The 13,525-nt window shown below is 46.7% G+C and overlaps 4 protein-coding genes across 4 annotated transcripts; 1 reads left to right on the top strand and 3 right to left on the bottom strand.

Moving 5' to 3' along the window:
* Window positions 1-19: 19 nt before the first annotated feature.
* Window positions 20-1,267, bottom strand: AGABI2DRAFT_63586 (hypothetical protein; the record flags this gene model as incomplete). The annotated part of the gene is made up of 4 exons (XM_006457852.1): window positions 20-85; window positions 139-594; window positions 645-854; window positions 902-1,267. 4 exons carry the CDS (start codon window positions 1,265-1,267, stop codon window positions 20-22), a joined length of 1,098 nt encoding a protein of 365 aa, XP_006457915.1.
* Window positions 1,268-1,616: 349 nt separating this feature from the next.
* On the bottom strand, window positions 1,617-3,923 carry AGABI2DRAFT_198980 (hypothetical protein; the record flags this gene model as incomplete). The annotated part of the gene is made up of 13 exons (XM_006457851.1): window positions 1,617-1,808; window positions 1,854-1,919; window positions 1,968-2,093; window positions 2,149-2,161; window positions 2,215-2,292; window positions 2,345-2,549; window positions 2,597-2,696; window positions 2,745-2,877; window positions 2,924-3,033; window positions 3,091-3,129; window positions 3,182-3,532; window positions 3,594-3,640; window positions 3,700-3,923. Coding segments are annotated over 13 exons (1,612 nt in total), but the record flags the coding sequence as incomplete, so codon positions are not given.
* Window positions 3,924-4,973: 1,050 nt separating this feature from the next.
* AGABI2DRAFT_64785 (hypothetical protein) lies at window positions 4,974-10,344 on the top strand (the record flags this gene model as incomplete). The annotated part of the gene is made up of 18 exons (XM_006457850.1): window positions 4,974-5,255; window positions 5,313-5,471; window positions 5,528-5,581; window positions 5,638-5,784; window positions 5,838-6,001; window positions 6,052-6,315; window positions 6,371-6,429; window positions 6,480-6,696; window positions 6,751-6,863; window positions 6,915-7,126; window positions 7,185-7,480; window positions 7,536-7,755; window positions 7,811-7,881; window positions 8,763-9,018; window positions 9,073-9,177; window positions 9,235-9,383; window positions 9,432-9,590; window positions 9,645-10,344. The coding sequence occupies 18 exons, from the start codon at window positions 4,974-4,976 to the stop codon at window positions 10,342-10,344; spliced, it is 3,627 nt and encodes a 1,208-aa protein (XP_006457913.1).
* A 250-nt stretch (window positions 10,345-10,594) lies between these two features.
* AGABI2DRAFT_215926 (hypothetical protein) lies at window positions 10,595-13,506 on the bottom strand. The gene is made up of 14 exons (XM_006457849.1): window positions 13,142-13,506; window positions 12,995-13,088; window positions 12,767-12,938; window positions 12,593-12,714; window positions 12,438-12,544; window positions 12,349-12,387; window positions 12,228-12,296; window positions 12,136-12,165; window positions 11,789-12,082; window positions 11,641-11,737; window positions 11,539-11,588; window positions 11,372-11,482; window positions 11,014-11,318; window positions 10,595-10,954 (listed from the first exon to the last, which is right to left on the bottom strand). The coding sequence occupies exons 1-14, from the start codon at window positions 13,499-13,501 to the stop codon at window positions 10,921-10,923; spliced, it is 1,884 nt and encodes a 627-aa protein (XP_006457912.1). The 5' UTR covers window positions 13,502-13,506; the 3' UTR covers window positions 10,595-10,920.
* Between the last annotated feature and the right edge of the window lie 19 nt (window positions 13,507-13,525).

Here is a 13,525-nt window from a genome sequence, read left to right as displayed (position 1 = left end):
GCGACCGATATTAATCCATTCAACTTGAACCCGACGATCCTCCTTGTTGAGCGCGAAGCTGCTTCTGCTTCTCCTGTTCCAACCGCTATAAGTCATTCGTAAGAGCAAGTAATGACATGTGGGCTGACTGTTACCTACATGGTACAAAAGTTGCACCGCCATCTGTATATTGGCAGGCTGTCCCGTGATGACCACTAAGCGTTCCCCTTCACTCCCTCCCGGCGCCCCATTAGGTCCAAGGCCAGTTGCACCCGGCTCCATAATTTTGATCTGGCTGGCACTCATATGTCTGATTTCATTAATCTTGCTGCCCCCTTTTCCAATGATACATCCAACTAAGTCATTTGGAATATAGATCTGTTGTGTTTGAAGCTGTTGAGGTGGATTGTGAGGAGGTCCATAAGGAGCATGATGAGAATAACCGGGAACATAAGAAGAGCCGCCCCCCTGAGTAGGTCGACGTGGTTGACTAGACGGACGATAAGTGGAGTTTGAAGTTGACGGCATACGCTCCTGCGCCTCAATCAAAATAGTGCCGATATAGTACGTGGCAATGTGAATGGCGTCCGCGACCCCTGCAACGCTGAGAACGCGCTACCAATAATATCAGCAAGGAGATAAACTTGCCAAAGGATGATGTTTACCTCTGTCGAGCCCGGTAACATTCCTTCGCTTGCATTTAGCTTTGCACCACTGGCATCCTGAATCTCCTTGATCTTGGAACCTCCTTTGCCAATGACAGAGCCCATGCGGGAATTAGGAATCATAAACTTGATGGTTACAGCACGGCTACCGGGCACAGAGGGCACGTCAAAAGGCTCGTCATTGATCCTGCGCACAATGAGACCGAACGCCTAACGGATGATAAGCATCGCGGGTAACACACTTTCAAATTACCCACTTTGGATACTGCGTCTAACGGCCCGCTGACATTCAGAATGCGTTCTGGGTTCCCGGGGATACTCTCAGAAACCATCACCCGCGCACCGCTCTTTTCCCGAATCTCATTGACATGGGAACCTCCCTTGCCAATGATGATAGACGCGTCCTGGGTGACAATGAGACAGCGCATGTGGATGTTGGCGGAAGGAGGAACAGCAGATGCAGTCGTTGAGGCTTCACCATAAGAGGATCCGGCCTTGTCACCAGAGTCGGGATTGGATTTAATGCTGTCATCCTTTTGCTTGTCAGAAGGATTTGATCCCGGAGTGGAGCCCGCATTGTCGTCGCCTCCGGAGAAGTGTTTTGCAGTAGGGTCAGATGTCATGTTGCGTTCGACAGAGCTCGAGCTGTGTGCTGGAGCGGCATCCGAAGGCGCCGCGCCCGTGTTGGCGCGCTTGTATTGTTTTTGGTCGCCGTCGGAGGGAGAACGAGACCTCTTGCGGGTGGAGTCAGCGTCTGGCATCAGTTTACACTCAGAGTTTTAGGAACAGGTCTAGGATTGGGATTTGGGGTTGGGATTTGGGACCGGATATGGGATGGGATTGAGGTTTGTGGATGTGAAGAGTTCTGATGGACATGGCGGGGGGTGTGAGGGGGATGCGAGGATGGCGGGAGGGGCACACGACGGCAAAGAGACGTACCTGGGCAACTGCGCCTGGCGGAGAGAACAAAGCTGGCAGGTCGCGCGGCTCACAACACAACATGTACACTACCAAACACATGTACACTTTCTCACCCTACACTATCTATGTATCAACTTCGGTGGGCCAGAAGGGTTCGAACACTTCCTTCGTGAGGAATATCTCCCATTCTGCCTCCCAAATCTCTCGCGCGCGCCTTTTCTGCTCGTCCTCCATGGTTGAGAACTACGGCTATCAAAATTCGTTTATCTCGGCAGAGCTGGAACTCACCTCTATGCTGTCTCTAGCCAACGCACCCAGCGTATTCAGTCCTGTCACTTCGCTCGATACCAAGACCTAATCCACGTCAGAGTCTCGCAATTACGAGGACACGAAAATATCTACCTGGAAGAAATCATACGTAAGACCCATGTTCCCGAAAACTGACGGATCGTCAGATGAAAGTGCAACTGGTATCCCATGGTTTAACATGATCGGTAGAGGGTGCATGGGCATCGAAGACGTCAAACGCTTTGGAAGGAGGCACATCACGAAATGGACCTCCGAGGGTGGCAAAATCACGTACCAGAATCTCATTTCTGCCCGAAAATCATCAGCACAAAATCGAAATACATACGAGTCAACAACTCACGAGATGGGGCAAACTTCAAGGGCAATGTCGCGATCCCGGCACATGTCCATCAGTTTCGGGTGTTTCACAATGGAAAATCTGATTTCATGTTAGCTCTCCAAAATGAAGATGGACATGAAGATCTTCCAACCCATGGCCAATTCGTTTGGTGCCTAATAAGATAGCATCATATAGGTTGCTATCAGCCCCGTCGCCGTCGCCGAGGGTTTCACCGGCGTGTAAATAGAATGGAATCTCCACACCCTCCTCGACTTGTCGCTCTTTGAACTTGAGAAGAGCCTTGAGGTAATAGATGATCACATGCGTCTCATTCTCATATCCGACAAGGTCAAATCCTAGCGTCCTTTTAATAATTAACTTCCAAGACAAAGTACGATCATACCAGCTATCAAGTGAGGAAATTCTTTCTTCAGAGCAATACAATCCTCTGTGTACCATTCCAACTCTTCCGGAGTAATAAATTTGATAGTTGAGTAAATGATCTGTTAAGATATAAACAAGAAGCTGAGCGGCAATCGCGAATGACTCACACGAGCGCCGATAAACTTATTCTCCTGGCCTCGTTGCTTTAATTCGGTTTTCACCTCCTGAATGACCTCATCGAATGCCAATAACATCTCTCGATGGGTCACGTTATCGTTTCCATCTGCACCAGTCATGGACCTACGACATGAGCAGGACGACAACTATCACCGATCCAAGAACTTACTTGTAAAGGAAATTAATTCTCGGTTCCACCCACATAATTCCATCTTCTATCGAGCTCAAGAAAAATTGGCGAACGTATTGCCTGAAGATGGGCATGAAACGGATTAATCCCTATGAAGACGACCTGAGTCAAGACCAAACGGATCGCAAAACACGTCAGGGCCCTACTTTTGAAACCTGGAATGTGGATGTGAATTTCTGCCAAATCTATGGGCCATGGTGATTAGAGGGCGAAAAACACAGCAAAAAGGGAAGGCACTTTATCGACCGTGTTATGGGTCCCGTAGGCCTCAGCTGGTTGGATCATCATCGCGTTGATAACCCACTTGTCAAAGGCTTCCGGACCGCCAAGTCCAAACATTTCTCGAGCCTTGGCGATATTCAACCAAATGTTTGGTCTGTAATTTTCTGAAGTCAAACTAGGACCTTCGAAGTTGTGGAACTCCGCAGGTCTGGCAGAGAACTCTGGTAAGATAGAACCAATATTCTTCGTCGTCAATGGTTGAATCACGCGAACATGCATTGCGGGCTCTTTCAACGCGATTTTCAGGAGAAAAGACGTGTCAACGGTAGCATCAAAATGGGAATGAAGGAGGGCGCCTTTGGGCATCTGCGCATAATCACATCAATGAGTGCTTTTGCAAGCGACGATATTAATTAGTTTAGATAACCTTTTGTAGCACCTTGAAGATTTGAGTCTGTTCAATGATTTTCTTCCCTACACCCCCAAACTGTCTGAGCCTCGAGTCCTAAACCGATCATCTGCCGAGTACCTACCGGTGAGGAATTCCATTCCAGGGAATGGATGTAGTACATCTGGATGGTCCTCTTGCCAGATAGATTCTGCCTCCTCTCTTCGTAGCTGATATATGATCTTCTCTGCTTCGTTCTCCAGGAAAGAACGGGGTCTAGTGGTATAACAATCCCGTCGTAACTTTGTATCCTCGTGGATTAATTCATTACGCTGCTTCATGTACTCTTCGATACTTGCAGAGGCCATGATGATGAATGTAGATAAAAAAACACCCCTTTCCAAAGAGTTAATACAAACAACGACTGAAAACTCCCACCGAATGTAAGTATACTTTGCTTATGACTCAAACTGACGAAGAAGGCTTTATGGGGTAACCGGTATCAAAGCGTCATCCGTCGTAAACCCATACGATAGGCCCTGTTGTGTATAGTCTCATATACTGACCTGCCGAGGCTACGCAAGATCAGTACGTAGTCGGCGGCGGCCATGTGCAAAAGTAGGGCAAGAAGTTGAGGAGATCCCTCGAGTTTGTTGGAGAGAACCACTGAACTAGCCGTGACGTAGGCCCATGACTGGCCCATGATGCAAATATTCAGTCGGTCACCATCACACATAGTGCAAGAAAACCTTCCTTTACATCCCAACTGAGGGAAGTTTCTCCGAGAATACCTGTTTAAGAGCGATGCTTCTGCATTTAAACATGTGGACATCACCGGTTGGACTTGGGAAATGCGAAATCGCGGCGGAATGTCTTTCAACCGGGAAACGTCACCACATGCAAGTCAAACTATTCCTGCGTGCACTCGGTCTCGCAGATCTCTTCGGTTTCAATGACCTACTAGGAACTACTAGCACAAGCTACCAGCTTACACGAGCGCAAGCAACCGCTTTTTCCGTGGCCCCGATGACTGAAGGTCGCCATCGGTTTTGTTCATGACTTCCAAATGAATGGTTTGCACATAGCACCCGGTGTGAACCATAAGAAGATTGACAAAGTTGGCCCATTGGCCATCGATCACGTTGTTTGTCTGTTGAACAGCTTCACGCCGATTCTCAAATGGCTTCCCTTCGTCTTCGGCAGGTCATTCCCTCAACGTTGCTTCTGTCCATTCATTACGCCGGAATGTATGAGCTTACCGACCCCTGACCAACTTCCAATGTTCAACACTCGCTTGTCATTCTTCCGCGTTTTTCCCGTCTGGCGTTTCCATCCGAGTTCAATCCGTACACTGGGGCTCAGTGTTTAAAACGAGGGGTAACGTCGTCCAGGAATGGACTATTATCCATCATCTACGAAATGCATATCGGAAGCTGCTTCGTCAAGCTACTTGCCTTCGTCTTGGCCGCGGCCATCTCAAAAGTAGCTGCTGACGACTTGAGCATTTACACAGACAACAACGTCAATAATGGATGGGAAAATTGGAGTTGGAGCAGTACAATTGACTTTGCAGCAACCGATCTCATTGCTGGATCTTCTGGAAGTAGTATTTCAGTCACCTCCGAACAGTTTGCTGCTCTCTCGCTTCACTACAATGCCGCACCCATCAAAGGGTTTGAGGGTCTACAATTCGACATTGCCGTAAGTTTTGAAGTGTGTTTTGAAGTACGATTATTGCTGAACTTTTGTGTTACTCAGGGAGACCAACCTGATATTTCCATCTCGATCGAATCTGTTGCAGATGGTGTCATTTCTCCTTCTATGGCGTTGTCAAGTATCAGCAAGTCTATCACCTCCGACAGCTTTACCACCGTTCTGATTAATTTCAATGACTTGCCTGGTAATGGAGGCACCCTTGTGAGCCAAGATGCCTTTAGCTTGGAGAACACTAGCTAATTTCATATGGAAATAAGGCCGACCAAAATTGGGACCGTATCAGTTTCCAAGCTGGTAACAATGGTGCAACAGTTAGTTTCTGCAACAATACTACTGGAATAAAAGTACTAACCAGTCAATTCGCCAGTATCATGTGGACAATATGCTTTTTGTTGAAAGCATTGTTATCGCACCCGAATTTCTGAGTGCCGAACCTCTCGGAAGTAATGTGGTCGCAGTTACCACCAAAGGCGATGTCGACTTTTCCACTGTGCGGGTGAAATTGAATGGCAACGTAAGCTATTCAGTTGGCATTTTAATGCTTGCTTTACCCATTTGCAATGCAAGACTGTCAGAATCACTGGAAAGACGTCATATTCACCAGTCGACACCCCTGCCCAATCCATTACCTACTTGACCCTCGCATCTAGCCTTAGGCCTGGTAAACTCGTTATCACTGCCGACGGTGGCAAATCTTTCGACTACACTCTGTCCAACGCCCTATCTGGCAGGTGTGTTCCCGTCCACCTGCTTACGAGCAACACTGATGGGGAACATTTAGCATTAACAAGAGCATCAAGTCGCCCATCAATCCTCATATTTATGGTGTCAACTTCCCCGTTAGTGCTGATTATATTCAGCATCTTGGTATCACAATTTCGCGTTGGGGTGGTAACGCTGTTACTGCTTATAACCCTTTTGACGGTTTCACCAACGCTGGGGCCGATTGGTACTTTGAGAATAGAGGCTCTACCGATGGTACGGCAGAAGACTGGTTGGCTTGGGTCCAGGGTGCCGGTTCAGATGCGCTCTTGACAGTACCTGCGTATGTATTGATTTCGGACCCGCCGATTTCAGTTTTCGATTAATTCTTCTTAAAGTCTAGATTGGGTCTCTAAAGACAGTACATCGTACTCATATCCAGTATCTATCTATGGAGGTAACCCATATACGCCTTGTCTCTCTTGCACTCAAACTAATGTCCCATAGACCAGGCGGACACCGACCCATTCAATTCGGACGCAGGGAACGGTCTTTTCCCCAACGGTACCGCAGTAGCTCCACCCGATCCTACCACTGTTTATACAGGCTGGAACACTAGCCTTGCCCAAACGTGGCTCAAAGGCCTTGCCAATAAACCCCTTATGGTCGCAATCGATAACGAAATCGAAATCGCAAGTAGCACTCACCGGGATATGCATCCCGAGTACGTTATTCCAATTTCGTTGATATTTTTCGGTTTGTTCTTATGATCCATTAGTCCAATGAGCTACGACGAAGAATTAGACCGCGTTGTGCGATTTGCTACTACGGCAAAGGAAGCCATTCCGGATATTTTGGTTGTCGCGCCTTCTACCTGCTGTTGGTGGTTCTGTGAGTAGGGCATCTATTCCTATATCAGATTGATTGAATTGTCCTGCGCAGACTGGACCACCACTGTCGGTTGGGATGATACGACGGCACATAATAACACTGATTTCTTACCTTGGTTCTTGGGTCAAATGAAGGCGGTCGAGGCGACCACTGGAAAGCGACTTCTTGATTATCTCGACATTCATTATTACTTCGCGGCTGATACCAGTGCAAATGACGATGCTGCTAAAGCTAAGAGGTTGAGAATGACCCGTAGCTGGTGGGTAAGTCGAACGTAACTCCCCGTGTGGTCGAAAGATGTAATATTCATAAATTATTTAGGACGAATCCTACGTCGATGAGTCCTGGGTCGGCCAAGACCCTATCCAGAACCATCAACCCGAAGCTGACCGTGTTGAACTCATCCCTCGTTTCAAGTCATTAATAGATTCTATCTATCCTGGAACCAAACTTTCCATCTCTGAATGGAATTCTCAAGCAGACAATGACATCACTGGCGGCCTTGTAACAGCGGAGTCTCTCGGTATCTTTGGTCGATATGGCATTGATGCCGCTACATACTGGGCAACTCCTGGAGAAAAAGCTCCTGCTGGTTTGGCTTACTGGCTTTATCGAGGGTATGATATTCGATCTTTTGGTTCAATGCTATTCTAAGCGATTTCCGGCCGTCAGATATGGTACCTACTTCGGAGACCAGACCGCTCAGGTCAAACTTTATAATCCTGACCCTGATACTTGGAGTATCTTTGCTGGAAGCGACAACAACAAGCTTACTCTTGTCATCATTAACAAGAAACCTGATCAGGCTCTTTCCTTTAATCTTTCCAATGTCCCGACCGGTTCTTACTTTATGAGACACTTTGGTGGTGCTGCCGGCGTTGCTAAGTGGCAGGTATGTGATGTGTGGCTCGTATATTTTGTATCCTCTGCTGACCTTTGATTTGTAGACTACGATTACTTTGACCACAAACAAGTTTATTGTTGTCCCTAGCTATACTGCTGTCTTCTTGAAGCAACAGTAGAGAATGGCTGTTATCTCGATACTGTTCAAATGTATAAATATCTATCAGTTGCTATCTTGTTCACGTTATCCATGTCGCAACATCTGTATATTGTAAAACGAGATAGGAAGCCGTTCTGACTTTGATTTGTTGAGGGTAAAGATCATGGAGAACTTCATGTTGTCCACGGTAAACGTGCAAGCCTATCATCTTGCGACAGAGCAAGTATCATAGAATAATGGACTGTATGGACTCATTCTACCGACGCTGCTCGACCGTTCGAGTCAATTTACGAGGGGGTCATGCAGATAGAATACCATGAATTCGCAGCGCTGTCTTCATAAAAATCGAATACTGAAGCACAAAAAATCCGGAGACTAATGTATCTAAGGTTGGGTTCATGGACAACCTGCAGTAGTCACCTGACGTGACTTTACCGTGACAACAATTCAAATACCTCATTGATCAGAATGGCCAAAGGGGCGCTTCGGCCGCTGATCTCATCTTAAAATGTTAATACGGTTGAAATTTCGTCCAAATTCAAAAAATCAGTCGCGCCACCTCATGGAATTGACTCGGTTCAAAAAGATGACGCGAAGGATTTTGTCGATTTTTTCCATTTGCGAGCCGTATTAAGCTGGCAAGCCGCAAAATGGGCAAATGTAACGCTTTTGTCACGATTTGGTCAGGTGACTACTGCAGGTTGTCCATGAACCCAACCTTAAGCATGCATTCTGCATCAAAGTCGGTTGATGGCATGTGAACGCGTCTCTCGCTAACGGCGAACACAACCACAAACGGACAAGGCTTCAGCGCTCAGCAACTGTTCGTTGATCGAATAATTGTTTCGAAGGTCATCTCATATCCATGACTCGGCAATTGGCCTGGAGATGAATAGGAATACTGTTGTGTCATCTCTACTCATTCGCATATGTGTCGCCTTGTTCACTCGGACCGTCTTTCAACCCGATGAATACTTTCAGTCTCTCGAACCTGCCTTCTATCTTGTTTTCGGTTACGGGCACCTTACTTGGGAATGGATCTCTGAGACCCCAATCAGGAGCATAATTTATCCTGCGTTGAATGTTCCGGTCTATTGGTTTTTGAAAGCTAGTGGTCTGGCGTATGCAGGCACATTCGGTGACATTCTACTGGTAAGTGGGTCATAATTTTGCGTATTGTGGACCTTATTTACACAAGAAATCTAGATACTTCTACCTAAGATTCTTCACGGCTGCTTTGCCGCTCTTACGGATATATGGTTGTGCGAGTTGGCACGGGTCACTTTAGGGAACGACTACGTTTCTACAGCAGTATGTCCTATGCCATGCATCGCATACAATAAACACTGAAGGCTAATGAACAAAAAGCATTTCCTTTCAATGTCGTCCTTATTTCATGCCTTAGCACTTTCGCGGTCACTCTCTAATTCACTAGAGACATCCTTGTCTACCGTTGCCTTCGCTTATTATCCCTGGGATGCGAGCTCTAAACTGAGCCCACAGGTACTTTACAACAGGTGTGCCACACTACATATTGTGATGACTTATCTTTCTCAAATGATCAGGCAACGCCTTTGGATGACACTAATTTTCAGCGCTTTAGCATGCTTAATCAGACCTACCAACGCTGTCATCTGGGTTTTCTTATACTTCCGCTTAGCGTGGTCACTACGACGGTATCCTCGTATACTAGGCAAAATGCTTTCTGACGCTTCTTTGGTTGCGTAGGTCGTTTCCCTAGTTGACGCGACACGTCATTAACTCTTGTGATTCATCAGTTTCACTGCCCTTGGAAGCATGTTCATACTAGACTCGCTTTATTACAGTCGACCACTCTTCACGCCCTACAATTTCCTCAAAACAAATCTCTCCTCTGTGTCTCTTTTCTATGGTTCAAGCCCGTGGCACTACTATTTAACGCAAGCCATTCCTATCCTTTGCACCACTGCATTACCTTTTGCTCTTCATGGTATCATTACCACTTTTCGACAACCAAAGCATAGTAGTGCCGCCCTCGGGAACATGCTCAACGTTATATTATGGTCGATTTCGATCTATTCATTTGCGGGTCACAAAGAATGGCGATTCATCCATCCGTTGTTACCGCTACTTCATATCTTCGCAGCTAAATCGCTCATCGATATGTCACTCAAAGCTCAATCCCACGTGAAGGCCAAGGCCAAGGCTATGAATGCTCGTGCCACAGCCCTCATTCCTCCCTTACGTCGATCTCACCTCACTTTTCTACTCCTCAGCTTGCCAGCCTCCATCTACGTCATTTTATTCTATTGTAGTGGTCCCATCAGCGTTCTATCCTACCTCCGCTCTTTACCTGTGAACGTAACTCTTGTTGATGGAAAGCAACAACCGCAAAGTGTAGGTTTCCTCATGCCCTGCCATTCAACGCCAGGTCAGGCATACCTACATAGGCCGACTTGGGAAGTCTGGTCTCTGGGATGTGAACCTCCTCTCCAGTAAGTTTATTTCGTTCTTGAATCTGCCATCTTAATGCTGACTACAATTCCTTCAGAGGTCAGAATCTTTCGACGTATCGTGATCAGACAGATATATTCTTTGCCTCGCCGTTGACATACGTCACTTCGACATTCCCCGAAGTTGTAGATACAACATTTCCTTCTTCCCCCTTCCCTGCTTCTAAACCTGGATCCCCATCTTCAAAACTTAAAGGCACAGGAGAGGAAATATATGCATGGCAACATTCATGGCCGCGTCACCTTGTTTTCTTTGGTACTCTCCTTCAGAGACCGGGTGTCAAGGAACTATTGGAAGAAAAAGGTTATGTTGAAACGTATCGTGCGGGACGAGAATGGGAGGGCGAAGGAGAAAGGAAAGGCGGAGTGCGTGTTTGGAGCTGGCGAGACTGAAAGAAAGTATATTACATTACATCCGAATACTGGGAGAAAGGCGACATCTAGGATATCTCTCGACAAGCATAGCGGGCAGTACAGAAGTAGGGATGCAAACATAGTCGATGATCACAAATGTCAACAATATAGAAAACATATGTTAGATTTCCTTTCTGGCGCGCTGCGCTCAGAGTCGGGATAAATCACGTCCCCAGATTCCACTATATCGATAGTTGAGATTCACATTCGACCTCGGGGTGAAAAAGTCATAATGGCTCACCGAACAATCCAGTCAATCATCAGCATTGATCTTGTCCTTGAGCTAACTTGTTCATTCCAATAGATACTCCTCCATGCATACATCGCCGCCAACCCACCCATCAATGAGAATTTACCGAAATCGAATACAGCAGAATTGCCGATATAGGCCAGACTACCAAGGTGGGAATATTTGAAGGGTTTGGAGGTAGCTTCATCTTGTTGTGATTGGGGTATTTTGGTAGTTTCAAATTCGGTTTTGTGCCGTGCGAGGCGAGTGAAAAGAGAACCGACGTATTTGCCTTGTTGAGCAGCTACTTGAGCAGTCTGTTTATGGGGAATTATTATTTAAGGTTATGAGATAGAAGATGGCCGCATACCGCAGGAAGAGCAGTAATTTTACGACCAAGCTCTTGAAGAAGTACCATAAGTTCATTTAGAGATAGACTCTGATCCGCGTCGGAATCATACAACTGGAATAATTCCCTGACCTAGATAGATGAGTCAAGTCAATCTGTGTCTGACTGCCTTGAGAAGTAATACCCACTTTTGAAAGATGGCTTTCAGCCATTGGAATTTTCAATTGGATCTTCTGAACTGAAATTGAGTGAGTCAAGAGAATGTGTCGCAAGTTACGCGAAACTGGTACCCATGTCTTCGAATTCTTCGAAGTCAATTTTGCCGTCCTTGTTCTTGTCACATTCCTCGACAAGTTCCATAAAATGATCAACAGCCGAAGTTTCAATCTAAAGTATGAGGTCAGAAGACAATTGAAGCGAAGATAGAAGCTGTCTCACAGTAGCACAGTCTCCAATAGCATATATAGTACCCTTGGGAGCACCTTTGACTCGCAAATATGCGTCCGTTTCGACAGCTTTTCTATGAACCTGATTAGGGAGAATATCGCATAAACGCTGGGTAAAAGGATTCATAGCAATCCCGGTTGACCAGAGGACGAAATTGGTTGGAATGGTATGTTGTTCCATTACTTTGGTATCTGGGTTCCGAATTGAGCAAAGAACTGATGTAGGAGTAACCGCGATGACCCGAGCAGAAGTGATAACATCAATATTGCCGCGTTGGAATTTTTTCTGTGGTCATCAAGTCAATAAAGGGCGTCCAAAGTCGAGAAGAAGTTGCGAACCTCGGCATATTTCGAGATTTCTTCCGAATACTGCAAGATGTCATGAGTGAGAAAGGTTTCAAAGGATAGTTTGATCATATGGAAAAACTAACGGTATTCAAGATATGCTCGCGTGACTGAATGAGGTGAATAGATACTTCCTCGCGAAGAATTTTTGGGAACTTGAGTTTGATCAGCGACTCGATGTTTTGAGATTTGGAGCTCTATACATACATAATTGAATATATCTTCTTGACAGAAGTCGTGGATTTCCTGAATGTTTGCATAAGCAACATACCAGTATGATGGTTTTGTGTACTTACTGCTGCTGTCTCGACACCGGTAGGGCCGCCGCCACAGATGACGAAACTGAGAAGGCGTTTGCGCTCTTCAGGAGAGGTAGTCGGAAGGCTAGCGAGTTCAAAGTTGTCTGCCAAGTGGATTGAGAAAATGAATGGTCATGAGAACATCAACATACCCATCACGCGGCGTCGGATAGCTTGGGCGTCCGAAATGGTTTTCAACTGGTAGCAATTTTCCAACCCCGGGACACCATGAGTGCTGGACGTCGACCCGACGGCGACAACTAGTTTATCATATCTGAATAAGAGAGATATATAAGTGTTACTAAAGGAGGACACTATCAACCCACGGGACGTAGATGTGTTCGTGTCGGCCGTCGGTAACAATTTGAACCTCCAATAGTTGATCGTTGATGACGACATCAGAAGCTTTGCCTTGAATGAAATGGCCTCTTAAGCGAGCAATGATCTTGCGAATGGGCTCAATCAGAGAGCGGACTTGAACGGTACCGACGGCAGCGGCTATCAAGAAGTTAGCAACAAACCGGATATCATCGCGACATATTCCGGCTACGCACATGGTAAGAGAGGCGTGAACGTGTTGAAGGTGTCGGTTGAAATTACGGTTACATGGTAATCTCCAGGACGCAGTTTCCGCAAGACTCCCATAGCCTGTGTCGCAACAGCGTGAATCAAGTAAGTTGCGTACGGGGGGCCACACTCACGCCCCATCCTCCACCGACTATGACGAGCCTCGGTTTCTCTGCAAGACGTTTGTTTTCTTCGTCCTGATCGTCGTCGACTTGGACATTGACTATAGGTAGATTCTTGGGACCACCACGCTCGGGATGCAGGGCCAGGGGAGAGACGGGAACCCTATTCACGTGCCTGTCCTGGTATGTGAATGCATCGTGAACGAATATAACTGTTCCGACGCCAAGGACGCCTACGACGGAGGCGAGGACGGCAGTGCTGGCCCACTTTGCGGTGGTGCGAAGGCTGCGGAGGGGCTGCGACTGTGTCGAGGCAGTGCGCCGTGGAGAAAAGAGCAGGCGGGCGGTGTGGGGACGGCGAGCGAGGAACATGGCCGTCAACAATTATTAACTGTT

This window comes from Agaricus bisporus (assembly GCF_000300575.1).
Source record: "Agaricus bisporus var. bisporus H97 unplaced genomic scaffold AGABI2scaffold_2, whole genome shotgun sequence".
NCBI lineage: Eukaryota > Fungi > Basidiomycota > Agaricomycetes > Agaricales > Agaricaceae > Agaricus > Agaricus bisporus.
Note: the sequence above shows the minus strand (reverse complement) of the source record. Positions and strands in the feature narration are given on the sequence as shown.

Bases quoted from the DNA above. Each gene is read 5' to 3' on its own strand.
- AGABI2DRAFT_215926 (XM_006457849.1), bottom strand. From the start codon at position 13,501: ATGTTCCTCGCTCGCCGTCCCCACACCGCCCGCCTGCTCTTTTCTCCA. The intron at 11,738-11,788 runs GTGAGACAGCTT...CTCATACTTTAG, and splicing joins CTATTGGAGACTGTGCTACT to ATTGAAACTTCGGCTGTTGA. The intron at 10,955-11,013 runs GTGAGCCATTAT...CTATCGATATAG, and splicing joins ATGATTGACTGGATTGTTCG to TGGAATCTGGGGACGTGATT.